The sequence below is a fragment of the Dryobates pubescens genome, chromosome 21 (assembly GCF_014839835.1).
Source record: "Dryobates pubescens isolate bDryPub1 chromosome 21, bDryPub1.pri, whole genome shotgun sequence".
Taxonomy (NCBI): Eukaryota; Metazoa; Chordata; class Aves; order Piciformes; family Picidae; genus Dryobates; species Dryobates pubescens.
Window position 1 is genome coordinate 14,934,749 of NC_071632.1, and position 25,585 is coordinate 14,960,333.

The window sequence follows — 25,585 nt, forward strand, 5'->3', positions numbered from 1 at the left end:
TGTACAACACTCAGGCTCCACTCACTGCTTTGGATACCACTTCATTATAGGTATATTTTAGTGAGATACTTTAAAGTCTTTGATCATTTGAAATGCCATTTAAACATTGTGCCTCCTTCACATCTGAGCTGTTGCTGCTGGGAGCTTGGTTTTCCAAACCCAAGAGCTGAGTATTTGCAGTTTGTACATCAAAACCCTCACTTGGTACATTTTGGACTCCTTGCATCAACCCAACCATTTCCAATGCTACTGAAACAAATTGGTTGGTTTGCCCCTTTGTTGGTGGGCTGGCAGGGATAGGCCATTCAAGTCTCTTTCTGGACCATTAAAAAAGGCAGATCATTTTCTGAAACTGAAGGTCAGAACATTCCTGAGTTTACAGGTGCAAAGCACAGACGGCTAAGGAGCACTGCAAAACATCTCCTCTGTGTTAGCACAAGCAAGTGGTATGAGCCTCTCAACACCAAGTTGTATGGTTAGGGATCAGTATCACTGCCTCCAGCCCTGCCAGAGTGGGGCTGAACCCCACGACGCTGCATAACAAATCAATAGGAAAACGTGCAAGTCTAAAAAGATAATTACTACTCTTGGCATAATGACTACTATGTTTCCCTGGAAAATGCAACATATTGTGATACTTTGTTCTGGCACTTCTTTTTTTCAAGCCACTACTGCAAGCTCCAAATGTTCAAGAACTGCAATCTGACCCTCAGAATCATAAGTCAATCTCTAAACCGATAAATGTTTTAGTTTACTTTCTGGGCTTGTTTGAGGTCAGTTTGGTTGGTTGGTTGGCTGGTTGGTTTTGTTGGGGTTTTGTTGCTGTTGTTGTTTTTTGAGCCATTTGGGTGCACCTGGATCACATTTGCAAGCTTTATACACTAATCATTAGGACTAGAAACTTTAAATTAAAGAAAGAGAAAAACTGAGTTTCTAACCTCCTAAGTCTAGTAGCTGGAATGTAAGTGAAACATCAAACATCACAAGACTTGTGATAAAATCACAAATGCTGACAACATCAATTTAGAGTAGGAGGTGGGATAGCAGGGGAAACTCAGGGCAAATGGAGTTACTTTTTATCTTAATGTTTTTACAGACTGTCTACTTTTATCTTTAATCAGAACTGTTCAGTGCCAGTTCTTTCTTTGTGTATTTGTGCATGACATTAAAAGGTCATTTCTGCATTCATATCTGATGCCATGTGCTAACTGTATCTTTCTATCAGAGATAACATGAAAAGGTAGGTGTACCAATGGTACACCTGGTGCTAATATCACAGCAAAGATGTATTATGGAAGTACAGGTCATAAGTGCATGGCTGAAATTGTATTGAGAGGGATTCCAGTCCCCTGTTGTGTGTATGTGAAGAATACAGGACTTTTCTCACACCTATGCTATTAGCTGCTTGAGTGAAGAATACTGTATTGAGAATTTACCAGTAAAGCTTCACATTCTTGTGAAATGGGTTGTTATAAGGCATTGCTTGTTGTATCTTTTTGTCTCAAAAATATCTCAGTGAAGAATAACATAGCAACTTAAAAATCTACATATTGTTAAATAGTCCACTATAATAAATTAGTTGTAATTAAGGCAAGTAATTAGCAGATCACTATGATTATAGATCAACAGACTGAACAGAGTAAGAATTCAGGTCAGACTTAAGTAATGCCAAAGTGGCAGTGGTGACCAGGTGGCCAGCTGTCCCTTCACTATTAGAGTAAGTTTCCAAACCGTGCTTTTGTTGCCTGAAATCCTCCAGTTTGAGGGAATTGTGTGCTTACCTGTCCATTCAACCACATACAGAGAGTCATCGCCGGCAGGTTTCTTGGTCATCCACCTGCTGTTATTGGCCTGATCTATCACTGATCTGAAGAATGCAAGGACTGAACAGCATCCAGTTAGGAGGCAGCTCTGGTACAATGAACACTCCAGCTGTATCACGATAATCCCGTGACTGTCCTGTAGGTATTAAACCTGGCCCAAAAGGACAGTTCACTGCAGCTGCTTTGCACAGCTCCAGTGGTACAAGCAGAGTGTGCAAGTGAATTTCTTGGTGACAAGCCAAAGTTTTCAAAATGATGTAATGCTGGTATTACATATCTTCCATTCATTAAACGGGCTCCAGTCCCATCTGGGTGGGACCGAGTTCTTTAGTGCATGGATAATTATGCCACTAATTGGAGGGAGAGACACAACCCCTGCGTGAACCAAGAGGAGGTGCTGAGGGTCTGCAATGTGACCCAACTTAAGCGATTCAGCCCAGCGCTGTTGCGGCAGGAGCAGATCTGCTTCTCACACTGCACCACTGAGCTTGAGCTCCACACTCAGTGTCCAGGCCTTCTACAAGGTGATTTTTTGCCCACTCTTACCAGCTACAGTATTAGCACTGTTCATGCTAGAGAATCTCCCTTAAACCTTTCTCCTCCCCTCCCTGTATGAACAGTGCATGGAGTGCACAAAGAATCTTCCCCAATGAAATTACATCAAGCTGGAGTTACATAAGGAAATCAGAATATTAGAATTACCCCCCCTTACTCCAAACATTACAAACTCAGGAAACTCAAGACAGGTATACATGCACAACAGTGAAATGCAGAATTCAGAAATCCAAATAACCTCAGATTTCCTCTGATGTGATGCAGAACCACAAGCAATCGCAGGCACAAGAGAATGTTACACTTCACAGCTTGAATTTAGTAGACAAACATCTTTTTAAAGGTAAATTAGTTTTTATACCGTATTTCTGTACATTCTTGTTCCACATATTCCTACAGGAGCAGGGTTTGACCCTCTCATGCAGGTGATCTGGCATTCAGTCTAATATGATAGATTCCATCTCTCTATAAAACTTGACTACAGAGGTCAAACGAAACTCGACTACAGAGCAAAGGAAATGCATTGTCATCTCTGCCTGCCTTCTTGGGGGAGCATTGAGGTTGGCCTTCTGGATTTAAAATCTTACCACAGAGACAGAAGACAAGATTGGCTAACCACAATGACTCAAAGAATTAGCAATGCTGATGTAACATAGGCATTCCTGAAAATCTAAAGTCAGAGTTCTGCCTGTCTTCAAAAATAAAAAAACAATCCCCAAAATCTAGAGCAATACAACTCCATAGGCATCTCAGAATTTTCAGTGGACATTCTTTCTTTTCAGAGAAGCTAAATTACAGCAGTAAATCAGCAATGCTGGATCAGTCAAACCAGCTGAATGCAAAAGCTGAGGGAACAGACCAAATTTGTACTGTGTACACTGGAATAAAGGAAAACTGTTCATGAAGTTAAATCTTAAATAAACATGAACTCCTAGTAGGAATACATAGGGAAAAGGAAAGACTACAGTCTAAAACTTCTGAGAGGCCTCTGATTAAACATACAGTCAAGTGAGAAATAGACTTGGTTTTCTCTGTACTTAAGAGGCTGCAGCTCATGTAGCTGCAGCTTTAAAGGAGCTAAGTCATACAAACTAGGAGGAGAGCAATAGAACAAGAGAGTTCCAATTCTAACCATCCAGAAGCATACCCAGTTTGATGGATTCTGTAGCTGATGCTGCTGGAACAACAGTGTTAGAGGGACATGAGCTAGCTTGTTCAAAACTTCTGCATAAACTAGGCCACTGCAGCACAGGCACTTCTGGGACTCACACTCACTGCCCCTATGGATTTCACTGAGGTGGCTGAAGATGTGACATCCTGCCTTTCACATGGAGGACCCCTTCCTGCAGGGATGGCAGACATAAATGGGTGCTAGTTGCTGAGTCACCAATGCAGCTATTACATTTCCCTGATAGCTTAAACTGATTTATGTTAAAGATATCATACTGGGAGCTGCTGAGTTTCAGGAGCTTTAGTATGTGCTTGTTTCTGCTGATCATGCTATAGTTTCAGTGAAAACTGGGTAACAAGTCTCTCCTGTGATACTCTAGAACTTTAGGCACTCTTTTCATCAAGGCCAAAGACTTCTTGTCTTACATCTCTTTTACTCAGACCCCTACTTTTGCCACTCCCAAACCACAAAGAACATAGATTTGAATGCTCCAATAAAACCTTTCTCAAGCTTGACAGATCTGTAGTAATAGAATGTCTAATTTCTTACTAGGTACTCAGAAATGGCCTTTATTCAAAGCAAGTATTAGAGAAACTATATTAAAAGAATACACACACACACATACAGACAGCACAGCCTGGTAGGAAAATCATGATTGTCTCCACTGGTAAGGCAAACCAGCTCTGGGAAGCCTGTCGCTGTTTCACCCAGTGAGCAAGCTGAAATCTGTTCATGGCTAGGATTTACCAGCCCCATATACAAGGCATCAAGGTTTTCTCAAGGAGCATCCACTGGAGGGAAACTGAACTTCCCTTAAAGGAGAGCTCACAACAGATCTCCCTCTGTTCTACTCCTATTGAGCAAGAGACATCTGAACTTCTCTGTGGAAAGCAGCTAAAAGTGGAAATAGGGTAAGAAGTATTCAAGATTACTTGCACCTTTCACTTTGGATTTGTTTGATTTCCTTTCACAATATGATACAGTAGAGGTGGAACAGGTCTACTAGATCAGTGAGCATCTTACTTGAAGAGCAGGATTAGTATCTTCCCACAGCCATCCACAATGAAGACTACTCCAGCTGCCAAAGTAATTCTGTGCTGAATAGCGAAATCCACAGGTGGGAAGCAACTCTCAGTGAATTTGCTTTCTGGGGTGCTTAATAACTGCACATATTTAACATCAGCACCATTCTCTCACACAAACTAGGACATTTTTTTCCTGTGGTGCCCTCCTGCCTGTTAGCTGAAGGGATCAGAATCCCGAGTCCTGTCCCTAAAGGCTGGATCCACACTACCAACTGGTGGGTTGGTCCTTGCCAAGGCATTTTTGGAGGAATTATAAAAATCCCTCTCAGAGAAGGGAATTATATGTGGCACTTAAGCAAAACAGGCATTCCATTTATAAATATAATTGCTTTTGCTATTCCATCAAGAAAAGGAATTCAGTAGTGAGGGACACAACAGAGAAAATTATTTATGTGTTGACACTTACAATATAAATGGAAAACAGATCTGGCTGAAACTAAGTGGGAAAGAGAAAACATGAGAAAATATGTAACTGAGATTACCAACTGGGAAGATACTTATGACCACTCTAGTACATTTTTTCCAGTGGAAGTCCAGTCGCTTGTTTTGCTTTATGCTTGGATAGTAACTATTTGTGCACTAATTTAACAACAAACGCACAAGCATACTTGGCATTCATTGTCCCATTCTCTTCTTCTGACTGATGACCTTGAACACTGCGAGGTGGGCATTGTTCTGCACTCACCCAAGGAACGACTTTGACCCCGTCTCTTGTATTAATTCTCAGGCTGCTTGTCTGGGTATGCCATTACTGCACGTCTTCTGCTTTAGATATGTGACAAATATTTTTATCCAGCATCTTTACCCTTAATATTAATGATTTGTCACATATGGTGCACTATATTTTTATAAGGCTGTATGATACCATGGTGATTAACACCATATGAGAACTTAAATAGAAGGGAACAGGGTAACAGAAACGCCCTCCCAGCAGACAAAGGGCTTTTGCTTGTTTTTAGGGGAAGTATCTCAACTGCATGATTTTACTCTCTACATAAGAATTGTAGGAGTTCCATAGTAGAAGATTGTACTGTACTTGACAATGTTGTAGAGAGAACAAGAATGCTTATGTTTAATTTCTCTCTAGCTTTAATTAGGATTTTGAGATCAAGTATGCAAGGAGAGATTGATTCTAGTTCTTTTGATCACACAGATTTATTACTTTGATTTAAGAAGGCAGGAGAAAAAAAAAAAGTAAGAACCACAAGTATACGCTGGTGTTTATATATGTAAGTATATGTCTCTCCATATTTCTGGTGGGAAAAGATCCCAGCTTCAAACAGCCTTGCAATTTTGTGCTGTCAATATCTCAGTCCACACACAAAACACACTCACTGAATCAATATGGTAGTGAGAAACTAATCACATTTTACTCACCCCTCCAAACACTGCAAAAGCCTGGAGACACTTCAAGGCTGCTTCAGATGAACGCATTACTGCTGGGCACACTGCAGGCTGCTCAAGTGTGCCCACAGCCTGCCCTTTCAAACAGCTCTATCCTCACCCACCTGGATTAGAACTGCCACTGGGAGAGCTGCTCCCCCATGCATTAATAGATCCAAAGAAAAGACTTTTCTAAAGCGTGGCAGGCTAGCTAAAAAAGGGGATTGTCTCTGGGCACTGGCACACACAAAGCAGCCAGCTTGGAGGCTGCTGGAAAGAATCAGGGTGAAACTCATGCAGTACAAAGGAGCTGAACCTGAACTTTTGGCTCCTGTTAGGCTCCCATGGAAGATAGGCAAAGAGGCTATGGGGATGCCAAAGAGTTGGCTGCTGGTTGGGCTTCCCCGGGTGCTGTTTGATCCTTCAGATCCAGGGCTGCAGAGAGTGCCTGGAGGTCTGCAAGGAGTGTGGGGAGATGAGCACTAGCAGCTCTCCATGCATCTTCCCCCAGGAAACATGGTAGAGGTTAAATAAGAAAATGCACTGGGGAAGAGGCCATTTCTGCAAAACTGGTCACTTGCAAAGAAAGGCAGCCAGGCCCCCAGGGATGTTCTCCTTGCCTAAGGATGAAATGGGATTATGTTGGTAATGTTTGCTGCACTGTAATTAAGGTAGTGTCAGGACTTTCATTAAAAAGTGTTTTTGTTGAGGGGCTACGGCTTGGAGAAAAATTTTGCCTAAGGCTGAAATGTAGCATTATTCTCAACCAGAAAACATGCAGAGGCTTTATTATATATGTAATTTAGAATCTTGGTATGGACTGTGGAGGCTCTGCTATTGTTTCCATATGCGTACGTAGCTAATTGGTTTAAAATATTAAATACTAAAGAAGTAAAGGACTAAATTCTGGCTGGACCACATGTAGGTGACATTTTCCCATTCATTTTCTGCAATTAACTTAAAAACCCAAAGGCTGAATTCTGCTTTTCTTACTCAGACATGTAGTCTTCTTGAACTAAACAGCTGCAAAGAGGATTGGGCTCCCTGTGTATACCCGAGTACAACCCAAGGCCCCTGCCTCTCCCACATTGTAACAACTTCATTAAAAGTGAGAGCATCTCATCTGGGACAGAGATTATTTCCTCACAAAGCTGTCAATATACAGCAAGGCTATTTCTGCCAGTAGTAGCAAAATTCCTGTTATAATAGGACCCATGATTACGCAGACAGAACCAGGACCCTATGCACTAAGTGCTGTACAAAATGCAGAATGAAAACACAGTCCTACTCAAAAAAGTACAATTGCATGCACACAAATTCTTTCCCTTGTTTCATGGCCACAGGTTTGTCTTACTTCTATTAAGTAGTCCGAGTGCAATGCACCACTCCTGCAAACATTTAACTTGCTGCATGATAAAGTCCTAACTTCACAGCAGTCTATTGTCTTTCCCTGGAGGAGCACACAGAGTGGACAGCTATGGCCCTGCGTGCTTGCTGCTGGCCGTGGAATTTTTTTCCTGGCTTGTATATATCCCAGATGCAGTCAGCATTTATCATGTACTGGTTTCAAATACTGATTTGATTTTACTCAAACTATTACCACTCTATCTTTCTAGATGAATAAAATCACACAAATAATAATATCTCATGAAAGATTATTTTCCATTGATCACCACCACATATATGTCAAAACTAAAATATGAAAGTTTAGAAAATTACAGTTTCATAAAATTGCAAGCATGGCAGGAATTGCAACAAATTAGCAAGTCACAAAGAATGAAACTAAAATTCTTAACTTGTGAAAGCTTTACATGTGACTTCATATGGACATTAACAAAATACAACATCAAACAGCACAATCCGACAGTTTGATAATCAGAAAAGAAGTTTCTTAGCAATTAAAGAAGTAGTTATAATAAAGGTATTTTAATAGAATAGAGTAGACCAGACCACGTTGGAAGAGACCTTCAAGATCACTGCGTCCAACCTATCATCCAGTACCACCTAATCAACTAAACCATGCAACCAAGCACCCTGTCAAGTCTCCTCCTAAACACCTCCAATGACGGTGACTCCACCACCCCCTCGGGCAGCCCATTCCAATGGGCAATCACTCTCTCTCTGTAGAATTTCTTCCTAACCTCCAGCCTAAACCTCCCTTGGTGCAGCTTGAGACTGTGTCCTCTTATTCTGGTGCTGGCTGCCTGGGAGAAGAGACCAACCTCCGCCTGTCTATCCATTGTTCCTTACAAGAACAACTTATATAAACTGCTAGTTTAGGAAGAACTTAAGCATTTCTGCAACTACTTTAACACAGAACAAACTTTATTCACGAGGTAGCTGTCTTTGGTGTAACTATTCATGCGTATAGCTACTTATCTGCCTAATTTAGCATCCCAGGATCATGGCCTTGGTATGGAATAATAATGAATTTCAGTGCAGTGCATCAGCTACCACTTGTCAAAACAGGAAGATTGAAATGTAAACAAGCGATGCTCTTACTAAGTGCAAACAAGTACAAAATTAACATTCCTAACAGACAAAGCTTCTCCACATACGAAGGTATTATTAATAATACTACCAGTGTCAGGCAAGCGTAATTCCTCATGTGGACAAACTCACTGCAATACAAGTACCTTTTAAAGTTTCATTTAAGTGAATTAAAGATGTTAATCTGACAAAAAAAGCCAGATGCCTGAATGAATGAGTCTGTGTGAGGGTTATACTACAACCACTAGTTTTAAATTCACACTCTGGCGTACACAAAAAGAACATTTTCTTATGAAGATAAAAGCCTCCACGTGTAATAACTCGATACATAGACAAGCCCTAGGGGCTTGCACCTTGAGCACTTAACATTTTTGGCCTCATCTTAATGGATAAAAAAGGCGTGTTTCTCAGTCACATTAGCCTAGTCTAAGGATCTTAATATGAAGAAACGGCCTTAGGCTTTGGTGAGACTAAGGTGTAAAGGTGTGAGGTTAGCAAACATATCACAGCATGGGCAAGGCTGAATTTAACACATACTGAACTAATCAAGTTAAAGCAGGCAGGGGATGGGGAGCCTGGACTGTACTAGCTCCTATTCACATGAACTCTGGATTAGTTTGTGTGGGGAGTAGCTGCTGTACAATGTGTCCCAGGGTATTTCATGGTGGAGAACAGGTGAGAAAACTAGAACTAGAATGAAATGTTTTGTTTGCAAAGTGTGAACTATACTGCCTCCAAATAGCGTTCAATGGACTTTAGGGGGCCTGGACTTCCATACTATCTGTTCAGTGCTCCAGAGCACCTGCTAGCTAGAATTCTCCAGCTGTCTGGGAATGCTGCTCAGGACAAGAAGTGAAGCTTATCCCCCATCATCTGCAGCAAAGAGCATCTCACTGAACTGCTGGGAAAGTCAGCACTGCTCAAGGGTATGTCAAAGCCACTATCCAGGCTGTGCTGTTGCCTAAAGTAAGACAGATCTACAAGATGTCAAGTAAGCAAAAGTGATGAAAGAAAAAACAAACATTTCAAGTTTAAAACTAGACTTCTATGATGCATCATTAGCATATGACAATTAGCACATGCTAACCTTTTTTAATTTTTCAGTACAGCCAAGTTTAGTACAAATAAACTAGAAGTCACGTATCTGCATGATGTAACCCTGACTGCCACTCAACTTAGGCTTTGTCTAGAACTCTCTTAGATTATCTTGGAGTGGTTTTTTAATACTGAAAAAAAACCAAAACAGATATTTCCAAACTACCTGAGTGAGTATGAATGCAGATGTGAAAATCTACCATGGACAGTTGATGAGGTTACTACCCTCAACTGCTCACTGCACCATTTTCCTGCAGTTTGCTACTCCTGCAGCAAGGACAGGCAAATGGGATTTGCACCAGCACCAAAATCCCTCCGTTTTCAGAGCAGCATATTGAAGTTAGCAGATGTTCACTACAGTCAATTCTCAATTTAGCAGAGGTTAAGGCAAAGGAGTTCAATATATTGAACATTTAAAATGTCGACATGTTGCTGACTTATCTTAAATGAAATCTTTATGATAACGTGGTGTCTTTTCTGCAATTGGAAACATATGTGCAAAGAGAACAAAAATTAAACTTTTTGTTTTATGTAGAGAATGATCATTAAACTAGCAGAGTTCTGAAGCAATGTCATGAAAGAGAAAGTATCTGGATCTCATTCTTGATAGAATCTGGAATAATTTTCTCATTATTTCTGTTACATATACTACTTTAGATGTATAATGATATTTATATACCAGTTGTCATTTTCCTTTAATTGTTTCTGTAACAGGATCATTTTCCTCAGCTAGCTAATTTAAGGCAGTGTCCTGTTATCAACATGTTCTGCTACAAATCTATCACTTTTTGTCATTAAACACATTGGGACAATAAAAACGTTTAGAAGTTAAAATTCATTAGCATGCCTTATATAATCAGTTCTGCAAGTTCAGAAACAATCTCAGAAACACAGAACTGTTTATGTTAAAGAAGGTTAGTATGGAAAAATCTAGCTGAAAGTGTCAAAGCTGCCCACTCTTGAAGGTTAAAAAAAAACAATAATCAGTTGTGTCAGTTCACCTGAGTTAGTTTACAACGAACTGGAAGATTTCAACATTTCGTAAAGCAGGGGACCTGTTCATCTAATAGTTCATCTTTGCTGTAAAAATGTCTGTTTTACAGACAGGCATAATTTATAATAGATGGCTAACATGGGCCAGATATAAATGTAAAAATGTTCCTGACTGAGCTATTTGAACATCCTGAATCAACAGCGAACTCCCACCCTGGATTTATGTTTGGTGACACAGTTTCCCCTAGCTTAACCCCTGCCTTCACTGAGTGCTAAATAATGCTAGCAAATACAGTTTACTACAATTCCACCTCTTCATTGGGATTCTCCTTATAAGTCTCTCTCAGTCCTACACAGCTCTTCACACCTTTGATTACCACAGCAGTAGCTACAGCAGTTCACAGGACACATCTGCCTAGCTTTGTTCAGACAGGTAACAAGGTGCAGTAGTATAGGCCGGCGTCAGTCCCTTAACATGCTCTTGTCCTAGACCATGTCACTACAAAGCCAACTTCATCCTGCCTCCGCTCAGATTTTACATTGTGATAGCTACATGCAAATACAGTTAAGAAACAAATTAAAAATAATGGAGATAAAAGTAAAAACCACAAATCTGCTTTTGCCTAAGAGACAAAGCCCAAAGCTCACCCACTTACAGGTGACCCAAAGGTATTAAACAATGTTTACATGGGAGGACTGGAAGAACTGAGCATGGCCAAGTGAATCCTGTGATTTCACTGAATGTATTTCTGCTGTGGGCTGTGACAGTTATTCCCCACACACCTAGCAGTTAATCTGAGCCCACAGCCTGCTCACGTGTCTCAGCTCAAATCAATTTGCACATGCATAGTAGCTCTGACACATCCTAGACTCACCCAAGCCTTTGTGCATGCGCAGCAAAGCCACACATGCACAGTCAGTGTTTCAGGAGATGGCCATTTTTTTAACAGACCAGATGGCAACCTGGCAACTCCAGCAAATGCCACACCAGCAATCCCACTGTTTAGACACTGTGGCCTTTCACTTCCCTCTCGTTCTCTGCTTTTTTCTCTCTACTCCACCCAAGTCTCAGCCTGAATAGCATTAAATATTCTCAGTTAAATTCTGCTAACTTGCCCAAATTCGCAAAACCCAAAAGCACTTTCTGCTGTTTGACATGTGAACAAAGTTCCTATCTCTGAAGTCATGAGCTATATACTGATGTTATTTCCAGACTTCATTATACATTTAGCTCAATAAACATATTTTAATTTGGCAGAAATGAGTACATTCTCACTAACAGAGCCAAGAAGCCAACAATCCAGCTTTTGGCCTTGCATGGCCAAGTGAAAGGGATGTCTTTATATGTATTTTATATATGTGTGTGTACATGGGTATAGATGGAGATAAATAATTTACTTCTTTCTCCACAAATAGATATGAAAATATTACAAAGGTCCGATTTAATTACACATAAACCAAGAAAATAAACATAGGCTTTTTGTTAAGAAATGGTTTCCAGAAAAATGGGCCAGCAAAAGTCCCATTTGCCACACTGTTGTATTTTAATTCAGTATTTCTGAAGATGGCAAGTGAAAGAAAAAGGTCTTCTCTGTTTATTTTTACAGGAAAAACAAAACCAAACAAAACAAAAAAACAAAAACCCACATCAGACTAACACTAGCTCCTCCTTCCCTTCCTTCCCTGTTGTACCTGTGTGTTACTCCAGGCCATTTTATCAACTGGGACTCAAACGCAGAAAAGAAACATAAATGACAAAGGAGAAACACTTCGTACAGGGCCCTCGAGATGTCTCTGTACGTATTTGGAGACTTGCAGCTACCTCTCCCCAGGATTTCTCCTAAGTCTGGCGAACTTCTTCAACATGCCCATCCCGAACATGAGTCACCTCTGCACGCTGCAGGGCAGCGGGGCTCGCTTCTTCCCTATCCATACGACCCACGGCGTGATTCAGCATCCGAGCACTGCACTACTCCCTCCACGCACGCTGCTCCAGCCCCGGGCAGCTTAAGGGAGGGACCCCGGGGCCTGGGGCCCCCCGAAGCTGCCCGACGCAGCAAGCAGGCAAGACAAGGAAGCAGACAGGGAGAGCAGGAGAGAGGGAGAAGCGGGCAGTGGGGAGGCCGCCTCAGGGGATTGCCCTCAGGGCGGCGCCCAGGACGGAGGCGCGTCGGCTGGGGGCCCTCGGCTGGGCAGCGACGCGACCTGCGCCCCTCCGGCAGGTCCTCCACCGCTGCCGCCCCGGGCGGTGGCTCAGCGCCGGGGCAGAGCCCAAGAGGAAAGTCCGGGGGGCGCGGCCAGCTCCTTCGCCCCATGGACCGGACTTTTCTCTGGCTGCGAGGCCGTAATGTCCCCCCCCCTCCCCCTTCAGAGCCGGAGTCCCTCCTGGCCTCCGGGACACGTTAAATCCCGTGTAATGAGGCTTAACCCCGCCCCGAGCCGCGGCGCAGCCGGGTGGGCAGGCAGCCAGCTAGGCCCCTGCCCGGGGGAGGGCCCCCCGTCGCCCCGAGCGGCCGCAGCTGTTCCAGCCGGAGCTGCTGGAAAGCAGCCACACACCCCAGACTTTGTCTCTCTCGCACACAGCGCTGAACTCTAGTCCCTCCCCTCCCCCGGGGCGGCCACGGCTTCCGCGCCGCTCGCTGCCTTCCCCTTCCCCGCTCCAAGCGATGGGGGGAAGGAAGGGGCTCCCCGCTTCTAGGCAGCTGCTACCCGTACCCCAGCTTCCCGGGAAAACCCAGCGCAACCGGGCCGGGCATCATACGCTGGCCCCGAAGCCGCCGTGCTCAGCCCAAGAGCGGGGAAGACGGTACCCTGCTGCGAAGCGGCCACTTTCATCCAACCACAGCTTTTTTTTTTCTTTCCACGGGGCCGTGGAGAAAATAAATAAAAAACAAGGGCGGGGAGAGGGTGGGGGAGCGGGCGGGCTGCCGGCCCCCGTGGGGCGCGGTACGGGGTGGCTGCGCGGAGCGCCCCGTGGCACCCCGTCCCGTCCCTTCCCTTCCCCGCTCCACGCTTTACCCGCAGCCCGCCGCGGCAGCCAACCCGTGAGGTCAGTGTCGGCGGCGGATGGGTGTCTGCGCTGTGGGACGGACGGTGGGCGGGCTGGCCGGGCAAGCGCAGTGTGGGGCCACGGCAGGGGGAGGAGGGTGGCGGGCGGGTTCTGTGTCTATGTGTCGCACTGGCTGGGGGAAGGGAGGCGGGGGGGGGGGAGGGAAGGGGGGGGAGGTTACACACCAGGGCAGCGCCGGGATCCCTTCTCCACCCCGCGGGGAGGGGGAAGGGAGCCTCCTCCCTCTTCCTCCTCCCCCTTTTTTACCCTTCCTCCTCCTTCTTTCCCCAAAGTTAAACTTCCTGCTCCCGGCCCGGCTGGGAAGGGGACGCGGAGCCCGGCCGGACTCAGCCCTCGACACACACAACAGCTGGAGCTGTCAAAACTTCCTCCGCTCGGCCTCGGCCCCTGCCGCCTCCGCCACCACCGCCGCCGCCTGCTCCTCCTCCGCCCCCGGGGGCTCTGCGCGGGGGGAGGGCGCAGGGCCAGTGTACAATGAAGCGGCGGCCGCCGCAGCCGGGCAGCGCAGGAGCCAGAGCCGCCGCCAGCTCCCGGGGCCTCTGAGAGAGGGGGGGCGCCCAGCGGCGGGATCAGCCGCCTCTCGCTCGCTCTCTTCACCTCGTCCGCCACCTCCCCCAGCCCCGACAGACCCCGCTGAGCCGGGGAGGGGGTGTTACTGTGTGTGAGACCCTTCCTTCCTCTGCGCTCTTTCTTTTCGCCCCCTGCTCCCCTCCTCCTGTTCTCCCCATGCTGCTCCCCCTGCTACCTGTGCTGGTCGGCGGCGGCTGAGGCCAGCAATGCGAGGCGGAGGTGGAGGAGGCGGAGGTGAGGAGGAGAGGAGCCGCGGGAGCAGGAGGAGCATCGGGATCCCCATCACCATCTTCATCCTCATCATCATCATCCATGTGTCTCTCTCGTCCTGCTGACTAGGATGTCAACGGAGGACAAGAGTCTGGTGGTGGCGGTGGTGGAGCCGCCTCAGCAGCAGCAGCCCCCCGAGCCTGGAGCTCCCCCCCCAGCAGCAGCAGCAGCAGCCACAGACAAAAGACCTAGGGGCCGGCCTCGCAAAGATGGCGCTTCCCCTTTCCAGAGAGCCAGAAAGAAGTAAGTTCAGCGTTTGTGTGTGCGAGGCAGAGAGGGGCAGGGGGCAGGCGGCCAGGCGCAGGCTGAGCTGTCAGCGGAGACTCGCTGCTCGTCGCCCCCTCCCTCTTGCCTAATGCCATTTTGAGAAGGGCCCTTCTTTCTTCTCCTCCTCTCCCCTTTGCACTTTCCCCTCCTCCTTTTTCACCTTTGTCTTCCTCCGCCTGCTCTCCCTTTTCCACTTTTCTTTTACCGTCCCTATTAATTTCTACTCTTTCTTCAGAGTTTCTCTTTAGCTCTTGCCCTTTCACCCTCTTCCTCCTTTTTTCCTTGCCTTTGCACCTTCCCCCTTCTTTCTGGGTCTCTTCTCCTCCAGGACGCTCGCTTGCCTTCAGCGTCGTCTGGCAGTTACTCCCTGTGCTTGACTGTAGCTCCTCGTCGCTTTCCCTTTTTAATCCCCCCTCCTCTTTTTGGGAAAGAAAAGACAGTTCTCGGCGGGTGGCAAGGAGAACTCCCCCACCCCCATCCCCTTCCAACACAGGCGGGTGCGGAGGCGCACACGCAAAGTTGAGGCAGCAGTTTCTGCACCGCCTGTCCGGCCGTGCCTCAGAGATGGGGAGCGGGGCCGGCGGCGCTGGGGGAGCTGTCAGGCGGCAGCCCCTCATGGAGGGACGCGCCGGCGGGACGGTGCTGAAGCACAACAAACACAAGGCGCGGGCGGGGGTGGCAGGGGATGCCTCTTCTCGCCTCTGGCAGATACACAAGGCGGGGGTGGGGGGTGGGGGTGGCAGGGGATGCCTCTTCTCGCCTCTGGCAGATTTCCCTTCACCGCGGCCTCTCCCCGCCGGGGGCGCGGGCGTTCGCTGGCCCCAAGGGCCGCGGCGTGCCTCTGTCGTATCCCGTCCCTCTCCGCCTCGTCCCTGTGAGAGTCGCTCCTGAGGGGCCTCTCCTCTCCGGCCAGGCGCGCACAAGTTCGCGCAGCGCGGATGCGGGCAGCCCATGGTGCCAACGGGCGCTTCCCCGCTGAGAGAGGCATGGCCGCCCAGCGCGGATAGGCGTGAGGTGCCAGGCTGGGCGCGGAGAGGCCTGCTGGCCGCCCCGGTGGAAGTGCCGCTGCCCTGTGCTGGCCGCGCGCCCCGCGGGTTATTTTTGAGTGGGATGGATCCTGCCATGGCATACCTGACGGCAGCAGTAATAGGGCAAAGCTGGGCGAGAGTATTCGGAGAAGAGTAATGGCTGTTGGCAGAACAGCCACTGCGCCGTGCAGTCTGTTGGAGCCTAGGGGTCTCGGAGTTTGCTTCCCTTTGTTGTGAGGGCCGCCCCTTGAACTGTTCAACCAGGTGAGCGCTGGCGCTTTGCTCGACGCACACCGCAGACCTCGCCGTCAGCTTCTGAATCAGAATCATTGAGGTTGGAAAGATCTTTAAGGTCATCGAGGCCAACCATAATGTCACGGTGGAAGTCCGAAACACTATCAAGAGCTTTGGCTGGGCTGTACCTAAGCATAGGCAAAGATGACGCTTTCCTCTCTTCTAGTTTGTTTTTACAAATATTTGTTACATAAATATCACAGGAGAGAGCTGTCATTAGTTTGGGACATTGGGAATATATTTTGTTGTCATTGATGAAAGTCCCTTCAAAAAGATTAATGTTTTTCCCCTGGTTTTGATGGAGATGCATTGTTTGCAGCTCCCTCTTTTAATTATTTTACATATTAGCTTGATACAAATTTTCATATAATGATAGATTAAAGTAGTTGGCAAACACATACTGACTTCAAAGTTCTTTGGCTCATCTCCTTTAAGCTTAATTTTACATATTTTGGGTTTATTTCTACATATAGAATCCAAACCTTATGAAGGAAGGAGGAAAGATGCAAATACAACTGAAATGTACCGGTCTGCACAGAAAAACATGATAGTGTTGTTTGTGGAAATTGATACATCTTGTAGACCAATTTGAGGCTGTGTACACACTCTTGATGAAAAATGGGTGCTAAAGAGGCATTTCCCTTTTTTTTCAGTTGGGGTTTTGGTGTCATAAGGATATTGTTGACTAGTTTTAGGAAGAAGTGAAGTTTTCTGTAAAAATATGTACTTATGCTGACATGACAAGTGTTTGTGTAAGAGCTGGCGGTGAAATTACCTGAGATAACTATTAAAACGAATCAATACTCTCTTTCTTCACACTGTCTAGTGACGCTAAGTGTCCTTCTGCATCTTTATGGAAAACTTTTAATGTGGGCAAAGGTGCTATGACATAAGTAATAAATTCTTTTAAAACTAGGATTTCATCAAAAGTAACTGTATCCTAACTTCCACATAGACTGATCTTTCTTAGTTGCATTCATTTGGGGGAGAAAATAATTTTATTTCCTAAGTTTTGCTATTTACAAAATAGAGACTACAATTAGCAAATGTAGAAATAAAATAAGTAAAAATATTTTCTACTTCTTTTTTTCCCCCCTTTCCTTATGACTGCTTGGTCCTATCTTCCTTTTCACTTCTGTGCTTTCCAATTAGATTAATGTGCCTCCTGTAAACCAGATAAAAGAGCATATGTGAGACCATTTTCTGTACTGTAATCACATGTCTAAATCACTATTAGCCATTCAAATTGTTCAACTGCTTTATCCCATTATAGAAAATGTTCCACTGAATGTTCAGTCTAAGTGCAGTCTAAGTAACGATAAAACAAAGAGCCCTGTACTAAACCAGCAAAGCCAAATACAATAATTCTTCAGCTATGGATGCCTCCATCACAGAACAATGCCATATTGGTGCATGCTGTAGGTTGGCATTTTACCTTCTTGAAGGCCATGTTTTTAAAGCAAATTTGATGAGTTTAAGCAGGCAGATGGAAAACTGCCTTGAATCTGCTTCTGTGAGGTACGAAGGATCTCAACTCTTCCCAGATGTAGGCTTATGCTAAGGGAGCACAAGTTTTTTCAGTAGGACAGCTCTGTGAGTGTCTCTGTCATCTTGAATTTGACCTGGTTATCAGGAAAAAAAATTCCATCGGTACTGTGGGCACAGATACCTATAGGGAATGGCTGAGCTTTCCTGTGGGTGATGAGCCAACAATCAGTGGCATCAATAACCTGGAGTTACCCATGGTAGATCATGGTGCTAGAACAGCTTTTTGTCGTTGTTTGAAGGATATAGCTTCAGAAATATCATTGTCAGGAGACTTAATCTAAGGTGAACAGTTCATTTTTATTATTTATATTGTAATTGTGCCTAGAGGCCAGGGCACCATTATACTACATATAGTACAAATGCATAAACAAAGATTGCTTCTGCACAAACAATTTCTTAATTTAAATGTAAAGATAAGACAGCATGTAAGTGTAAGAAATGTATTGGGAAAGCACAAGGGAGCTGTGAGAATGCTATGAGCAAAAGAACAAGTTCAAGTACTCCGGCTATCTCAGCATCAGTGAATGATTCATAGGCATCAGACTTGGAGGATATATTTAAAGGAGGGTAACATTGTCACCCTGAGGAGTTTCACAGACAGCTTGTTTCCTGCCTGAAGTGCTAGACAAACACTTGTATGCTCTTCCTTGCATTTTGTCAACAGGGTATCTGTATAGAGCAGTGGGTCACATTTAAGGAGTAGAGATAGTATAGGCCATGCCTTGAAACTGAGAGCAAATAGGTTGTTCATGATATGGTTCATGAGGAAGAAGGAAGAACACAGAACTATAATCAAAGCAAAGAAGAAGGAAAATAGTTTTGTAGTATCACCTTCCCAATGAATTTAAAAGGTGATAAGATTGTATCTTGACCAACAATGTAACTTCATGCTTGCTCTTTGACTTTTGTGAATGCAATGTGATGTAAGGGAAAGAAACTTTAAGGTACATAGTTTAAGAAAAGAAGTCTTGCTGTTATTCTATAGGAAAAATGGAAGTAATTAGGGGCAGTGTCATCATATGGCCTGAAATCTTGGAAAATTAAGTCCTGTACTTGAACTCAACCAGGCAATGAACCTGAAGAATAGGAAAGTGATCAAAAGGAAGGTTCAGGGGAAGAGTATTGGTTCCATTTTAACTACATTGTCATTGTATGAACAGCTGGGTACTCATGAAAATGTATTGGAATAGTATTGTACAGGTGCAGCAAACATTTCTGTAATCTGTTTTAAGTACTAGAGCTTTCTTAATCTATATGGGTTATAAGCAGCACAGATGTGTCTTAGCAAAAATTTAGTAGCAGAAGCCTTATTGATTGTGATCACTTTGTAAGACAGTATCTAAGCTTATTTTACAGTTTATTGTCAGCAGACATCAGATTTTGGTGTGTGTCACAAATATTTTTTGTAAATATGTGTAATTTAAATCAGCACAGGATAATTCTTTTAAAAAGCATGACATTTGTGGAAAACTCTTTGTGTTTTCAATTACCTATGTTTTAGTTTTCATCCTAGTTTTTTATTCCTGTGGCCAATGCAGATAGCTTTGAGGACATGTAAGCATAGCATTTTTTCCAGGAAATGGTTGTTTAGGAATTTTTTATCATTACTTCAGCTGAATTTGCATTATGAAGGCTAATATTTAAAGATACCTACACTCATTTCAAAAGAACGTGAATGTGGTGGATGTATTGTCTTTATAGCTCAGCTGTGTTTCTTTGTCACACACCTTCTATGTGATACTTTTATCTTTACTGACCAGCCCCTTTCTTACTTCAAAGTGTAACATTTGCAAATGTAACATATATATTGTGTTACACAATAAAGATGTTTCTAAATACCTGTTAGGGAAAGTCAAGGTAGGTCTTTGGGTGGGCTTTGTACAACTATTACACAGTTAAGAGTTAAGGTTTTCAAGCAAACAGTGCCCTATACTTCTGCCTGTACAAGCCAGGTATCAAAATGTTTGGACAGAAGCCAGAAGGTAGGCGCTTGATCACACAGTGTGAAGAGATGAGGCATGGGAGCAAGCTTTTATAGTCAAGACATGACATGGGCTCTTTGAAGGTCTTTCTAGTCCATTGTAGAACAGGACCAAGCTGTGTGCAGCATGGTCCCATGGGAACTTTGGGCCATTTTCATCTGCAGCCCATGCTTCGTGACTTCCTCCATCATACTCCTATTACCAAGCAATTCCCCAACTGTCTTACGTAGTTTTTGAATAATAGGAACTGGGCTTAGACTGTTCAGAATGCTGTTTTGATCAGGAGGTAAATGATCTTTGGTAAGTGGTCTCTGTATTAATCTTTTGATTTTCAGTTTGTGATACAACTTATGTGAGGGATGATTGTGAAAGTTGTTACATGTAGTGGATTTTACAGAATTGTTTTGTCATGTTGTCAAAGTTGCTAATATGTCAGTTAATCTGGTGTCTTCACTTGTGTTTTAAAGTGAGATTAGTCTTAATGCTGGAACCAGAAAATTTTCTGTAATCTCAGTTACAGTGGCAGTTGTTAGTTTGTTAATGTTTGTATTTCATGATCCATTAAATTTCTGCAGTGCTTGTTGTGAGAGAGCCTTCAAGAGCTATCAGACAGCATAGTGACAGACCAAGTATGATGACGTTGTGAAATCTCAGTGCATTATGTATATTGGCCATAAGGCATAGCATTGCAGGAGCAGGTATAAGAACCTAGTCTCTTGGTTTCTACACTCTAAGGCATCTACACACCAGGTATCTTTTCATCCTGTATTGAATGACACAGGAGACTTTTCCTAGCTTGAAACAATAAAATGCTTCCACTTCCTTGGCTTTGCTTGTTGATATTGTTTTGGGGGGGTTTTTTCTATCTTGTTAGCATGTTCAACTCCTACTAACTTCTTGTCATTGTTCTTTCATAAGATAAGTAATTGGAAATGGACATTTTTATTCTTTGTCGTCATTTGAATTTAGAGATGGTGTTCAAAGGCAATTAGCTTGCTGAGAATAGGTAAGCTCTGCCTTTCTCAGGCTGGAGTTGTGGGTTTGGTTTTTTTCTCTCTTTTCTTTTTTTTTCTCCCCTTGGTCCAGCTGTCCCAGGTAGCAGGGTCATGCAGAACTAGGGTAAACTGAATCTCCTTATCCGCCACTATGACTGCTCCCTTATGTTAACTATACACTGATGCTGCGGATCTCACTTTTTAAGACACGTTGTTCTAGGGGCACTGAAATGTTATTCAATGGTAAACAATTGAGTGGCTAACAAAAAACTTATTGAAAGCTTTTTTTCTATCTTTAATATATTTGATTTTCAGTTCTTGAAAGCTGTATGACTCACATAGTTTGGATAGGCAAGATTTTACTGTAGCAAGTGCTGTTTATTAGTAACTGGCATTGAATATTTTTTTTTACCATTTGTTGTTGTTGTTTTCTGTTTTTGCTAGAAGGATGGCACTAGACATTCCCGTTCTGTCATTCCTAAGTTTGGGTATACTTGCTTCAAGAACTACATTGAGTAAGTTCTTGTAGCATTGGTGCTTTTGAAAGGAAATAAGATGAAGTAGGAAAAAGCTCTTAAAATCTAGGATATTTATTACTTAGAGAAACACAGGCAGTGAGTGTTTGGGGTGCATCAGGTGGTTATTTTCCCCAAACACCATAAATCTTGAGCTGGTTTTGGCAGCCAAAAGAAGCAGCAGTGCTGCCCTCCCTCTGCTACCAGCTGTTTGTTCTCTCCCTTGTGCTGACCCAGACATTTGTATAGCCATGTGGTGAACTGCATTGGGAAACTGATCTGGGTTAAAACTAACCTGGCAAAGAAATGTGTTTGTGATAGCATGAGGGAGGAGAGACAGAGTTACGGCTTTTGGTAGCACTGCCAGCTTAGAGTAGTAGCTGCAAGGTATAGCCTTAGTTGCCTAAAATGTGAAGGTATTTGGTTTTTAGGTATTTGATGAACTCCTTTGAGTTCTTTAATATAGGTGTTCTTACAGGAGATTGAGAGAGATTTTTACAGCCTGTAGACCTGTTCTATTCGCTGGCTGGTTGGTTGTTTTAAAAAGAAATGCTGTTGAGAGGGCTCTTCATAGCACATAGACAAGTTGTTCTTACCTGATTCTTGCCCCAAACAGTATTCATTAAATAAGGAACTTTGATTCTCACTTTGATCCTCAGAAACATTCTTAAATTGAACATTCAAAGTACCATAAAATAACAATATAAGTAAAATGGTTTATGTTTCTGATATTCTGAAAGCCTCTTCCTACAAGTGTATCAATATATGAGCATTATAATAAAATTACACAAGATCTTATTTCTTTTGGAGTATTCCTCCCTGTCACATTTTTGGAAGTATTTCTATTAAATCCCACATGCACCAAACCCTATTGCCAGCCATTCCATTATAAATACATAATTACTAATTTTTTATATTTATCATCATTCTAATTGCATTTCCTAAAGAAAATGCTGGAAACCCTATCAAACTAGGATGTATCCCCATGGACTTTTGGCTTTGGTGGGTGGAGGGGAAAAAAAAAAAGGCTTTTTCCTCTCGTTACTGACAAAAAATTCTTGCCAAAAATAGCCTTAATTAGGCTATCAGAAAAAAAATCAACTTTAGAAAAATTTATCAGTTTTTATTTTGTCTATTATATCTTTATACTCCTTAGAGTATGTGTATTGAATCATTTGCATGGCACAGTAAGACAGAAGGAATTTTTGGTAGTGAAGATGTGGTCCAAATGTGCAGTGTTTGCCACTGAACGTTTACCAGCATCTTATGTGACCGTTCAAGAGTACTGTCTAGAAGCCTTGGTTTCTGGATGTCTTCTGGAACATCCCAGGCTTCATGGAACCTTGGCTGTTCTGTTAATGGCGTCTACCCTTCTGTCTTTGTCTCGCAGTGAAGACTGTCTACAGTGTTCTTAGTGAAAGTTTGCTCAACAAAACGTGGTAAGATGGTGTCATGTTGTTAATAATGAAGGGGGAAGCTATGCTTTATTAAAATGTGGGAGATTTATTAGTAAGCCTTTCATAAATAGTGTGAACTTATTTTGCCTGATTTGTGGAGTTCAGAACCACAAGGAAGTTCTTCTAAATAAAATGAATGTTTATTTTTGCTCTATCGCTGCAGATGAATGGAACTGTATGGCCAAAAAAAAGACTTCAGGGTGATCTTGTTCATCCTTCTGTGATGTTTCTCTACTATTTCTGACAACTGTTTCTCCAGCTTGCTTTTCAAGTATTTGTTGAATGTGATTCCACTGCATGTCTAGGCAATTGGTTTCAATAACTAGTTTCCTAAAGTATGAGATAAATATTCTTAGCTGTTGATTAGGCCACTTTTGTCTTGTATTACTCACAGTTAAGACTCCACAGCTGAAATGGAGAACGATTTTTATAATAAACTTTTATTTATTAGTGTATTGTCTCCTTTGTTTTGCACTGAACAAGCCTAAATGCTATAGCAACAGAATTTTGTCTTACCTGATCTATCCTCCCAAAGTTTGCTAGTCTTCCCTTGGTTTATATGAACCACTTTGCCATTTATCAGAATGATTTTTCTTATGATAGCGCCCTCTAAAATGCTTATAGCCTGTGCCCGTGCCATGTGTAGTATGTGACCTCATGCAGGACTTGGAGGAAGGAACATTCCTGCAATGTTCTCCTTGACTGACAATAATTTGCACACAAACGCATTATTGCTGACTTGTCTTAGGGCAGTTTCACTAGGACTACTTTATGGAAGGTGGTCACTCCTTATTCAGAGATTACTTCTGTTTGTGGCTGAAATATGAGTGTTTCTTTCCAGTTCTGCTGACTTAAAATTTCTCTGATTATTTAGCCTAATAATAAGATAATTTTTTAGTATTAGCTACAATAAAGCAGTTTTATAAAGGCTGAAATACAGAGAACAGCATTTGATTCTTTTGTTATCCATTTGTTCTTTTTTAACATTGCTACATACTAACTTTTGTGGTTTTATTCTTCTAAAATATTTCTGAAACTTTGTTTGCCTTTTATATTGCACAGTGGTAATAATGCATGCTGTGCTTTTATCTCTTCTGATTTTTATCCTTGACAGTTTATGCTGTTCCTTTATATTCATTAAAATGCCCTTGTTTCCTTCCTAATATGATTCTTTCTAGTTTTAGACCCTTATTACTGGATGCTTTTGATGCAGCCCATATTGTTCCTACTACATTTCCTATCTCTCACTTGTGCTGGAACATTTTGCCATTGTGTATATTGCAGTACAATGACTGCCAGTCCTCCTTTAAATCACATCCTCAAGAGATTTAGCAACAAGTTCAAAGAGTTTGTTGAAATTTTCTTTTCTTATTTCAGTTAATTGAAGATAAAAATTTGTTCTCCTTCTACTGCTCTCATTTATTCCCCTTCCTTGGCACACTGAATGCTTCTCGTTACCACTTCCAGCCAAATCACTGTACACATTGAGATGTTTAAAATGGAGCCTGCTCTAATAGAGTGAAGTGTGAAGTAACTGCTCTTCTGGCATCCTCAACTTTGTGAAACAGTTGTCCTCAACATTTTCACAAACATGTTGGACTGTTTGTTCTGGTATTTTGGTTTTCTATTAGATGCCTGAATGATGAAGGCCTCCTCTTACCCTCAAGCTACGCGCTCTGAAAGCTTCTGTTAAATGCTTCAAAAGGCTTAACGTCTTCCCTTCATTGGTCAATGGAAGTTTTTTTTCTCCCAGACTATCCAGGTCCTTCTTCCCTAGTTGTTTGTATTTTCTGTTGTTTATATTTTTGTTCCTAGTCCAACTTTTTTCCTTCTCCTCTGTTTCCCCTTCACCCCCACCTTGTAATAAAAGCAAGTGAGTTTAGTATTTTTTTTCTTACCATGGCCCACTGAACTGCATGAGATAAGAACCTCACTTAGAAATGAGCCAAATACTTGTCATTGTGAACAAAGGCTTGGAAAAAGGAATTTTGAAATAAAATTCAATATGAAAAGAATCGCTTACTTCAATTTCCTTAAATCTCACATTTATAAATTGGGCTAATTCATGGCTGTGCTTCTGTTTTGTATTGATTAGTGGTGTGATTTTAGTTAGCAATAGTGTTCTGGCAGCTGAAGCACTCAGCTTCGGCACGGTGGCCATGTCCATGCTCATAAAAAAAGTTGACAGAAGATTTGGAGTCACTGAATGCCATCATCCCTGTTGCCAGGTTATTGCAGTGGCTGCTTGTACAGTTCAGACCTGAGCCTGCCAGCATTTTTCCAAAGGGTTCTCGGGGCTGGCCTTGGGGTTTGTGTGGGGCATTCACCGCTCCCAACACAGTTTGTGTGTGGCTGCTTTGTTTGCGAGTCTGAGATAGTGTGGATGTAGGCTTGTGCTAGTCAGCCTCCAGGCCAGCATCTCCAGTATAACTATAAGTGGTGGTTTGTTGTTGGGGTTTGGGTTTTGTTTTGGTTTTTAAAGCAGGAATGAAATGAAACCAATAGAATTGTCATCAGTTTTACTTTCAGCCTCCTGGGCAAACACTGTGCCACAGTTAATGTTCTCTAACCCATAGGGATGTAAGTTTAGGAAGAACAGCTCGCAGTAGAACTGCTCTAGAGGGACCAGAGGAGATGGGATGTACAAGCCATAGGGCTCTGGGAAATGCTGACTTTCAGTGCTACTTCAGTCTTCTGACACAATTTTTCCTAGTTTATGTTTTACATAATTAACCTTGCATCAAGCATCCTGGTAGAGAGTTATACGAAGGAAAGTGCAAAACAGATTCAGCAGGATTTCTAATTTATTTTTTTTGCCTGTGTCTTCTAGAAACCATTTAGGAGAGAACTGGTCCCAGAAATAGGGGTGTAACTCAGGAAATAAATGATCTGTAAGCAAGATTATTTAAAGAAATTATTTCCCTAAGGTCTTTCATGTAGCACTAAGAGTTGGCTCCTGGCTGGCTATTCTGTTGCGCTTTTTGTCATGGAATGGGA

At 43.1% G+C, this 25,585-nt stretch overlaps 1 protein-coding gene across 1 annotated transcript in view; it reads left to right on the top strand.

Moving 5' to 3' along the window:
- Nucleotides 1-13,843: 13,843 nt before the first annotated feature.
- KMT2C (lysine methyltransferase 2C) overlaps nt 13,844-25,585 on the top strand; it is a 184,585-nt gene continuing 172,843 nt past the window's right edge. The window contains exon 1 of the mRNA XM_054171155.1: nt 13,844-14,745. Coding sequence (XP_054027130.1) covers nt 14,573-14,745 — 173 coding nt within the window. The 5' untranslated portion in view covers nt 13,844-14,572. The remainder of the gene's footprint in view (nt 14,746-25,585) is intronic.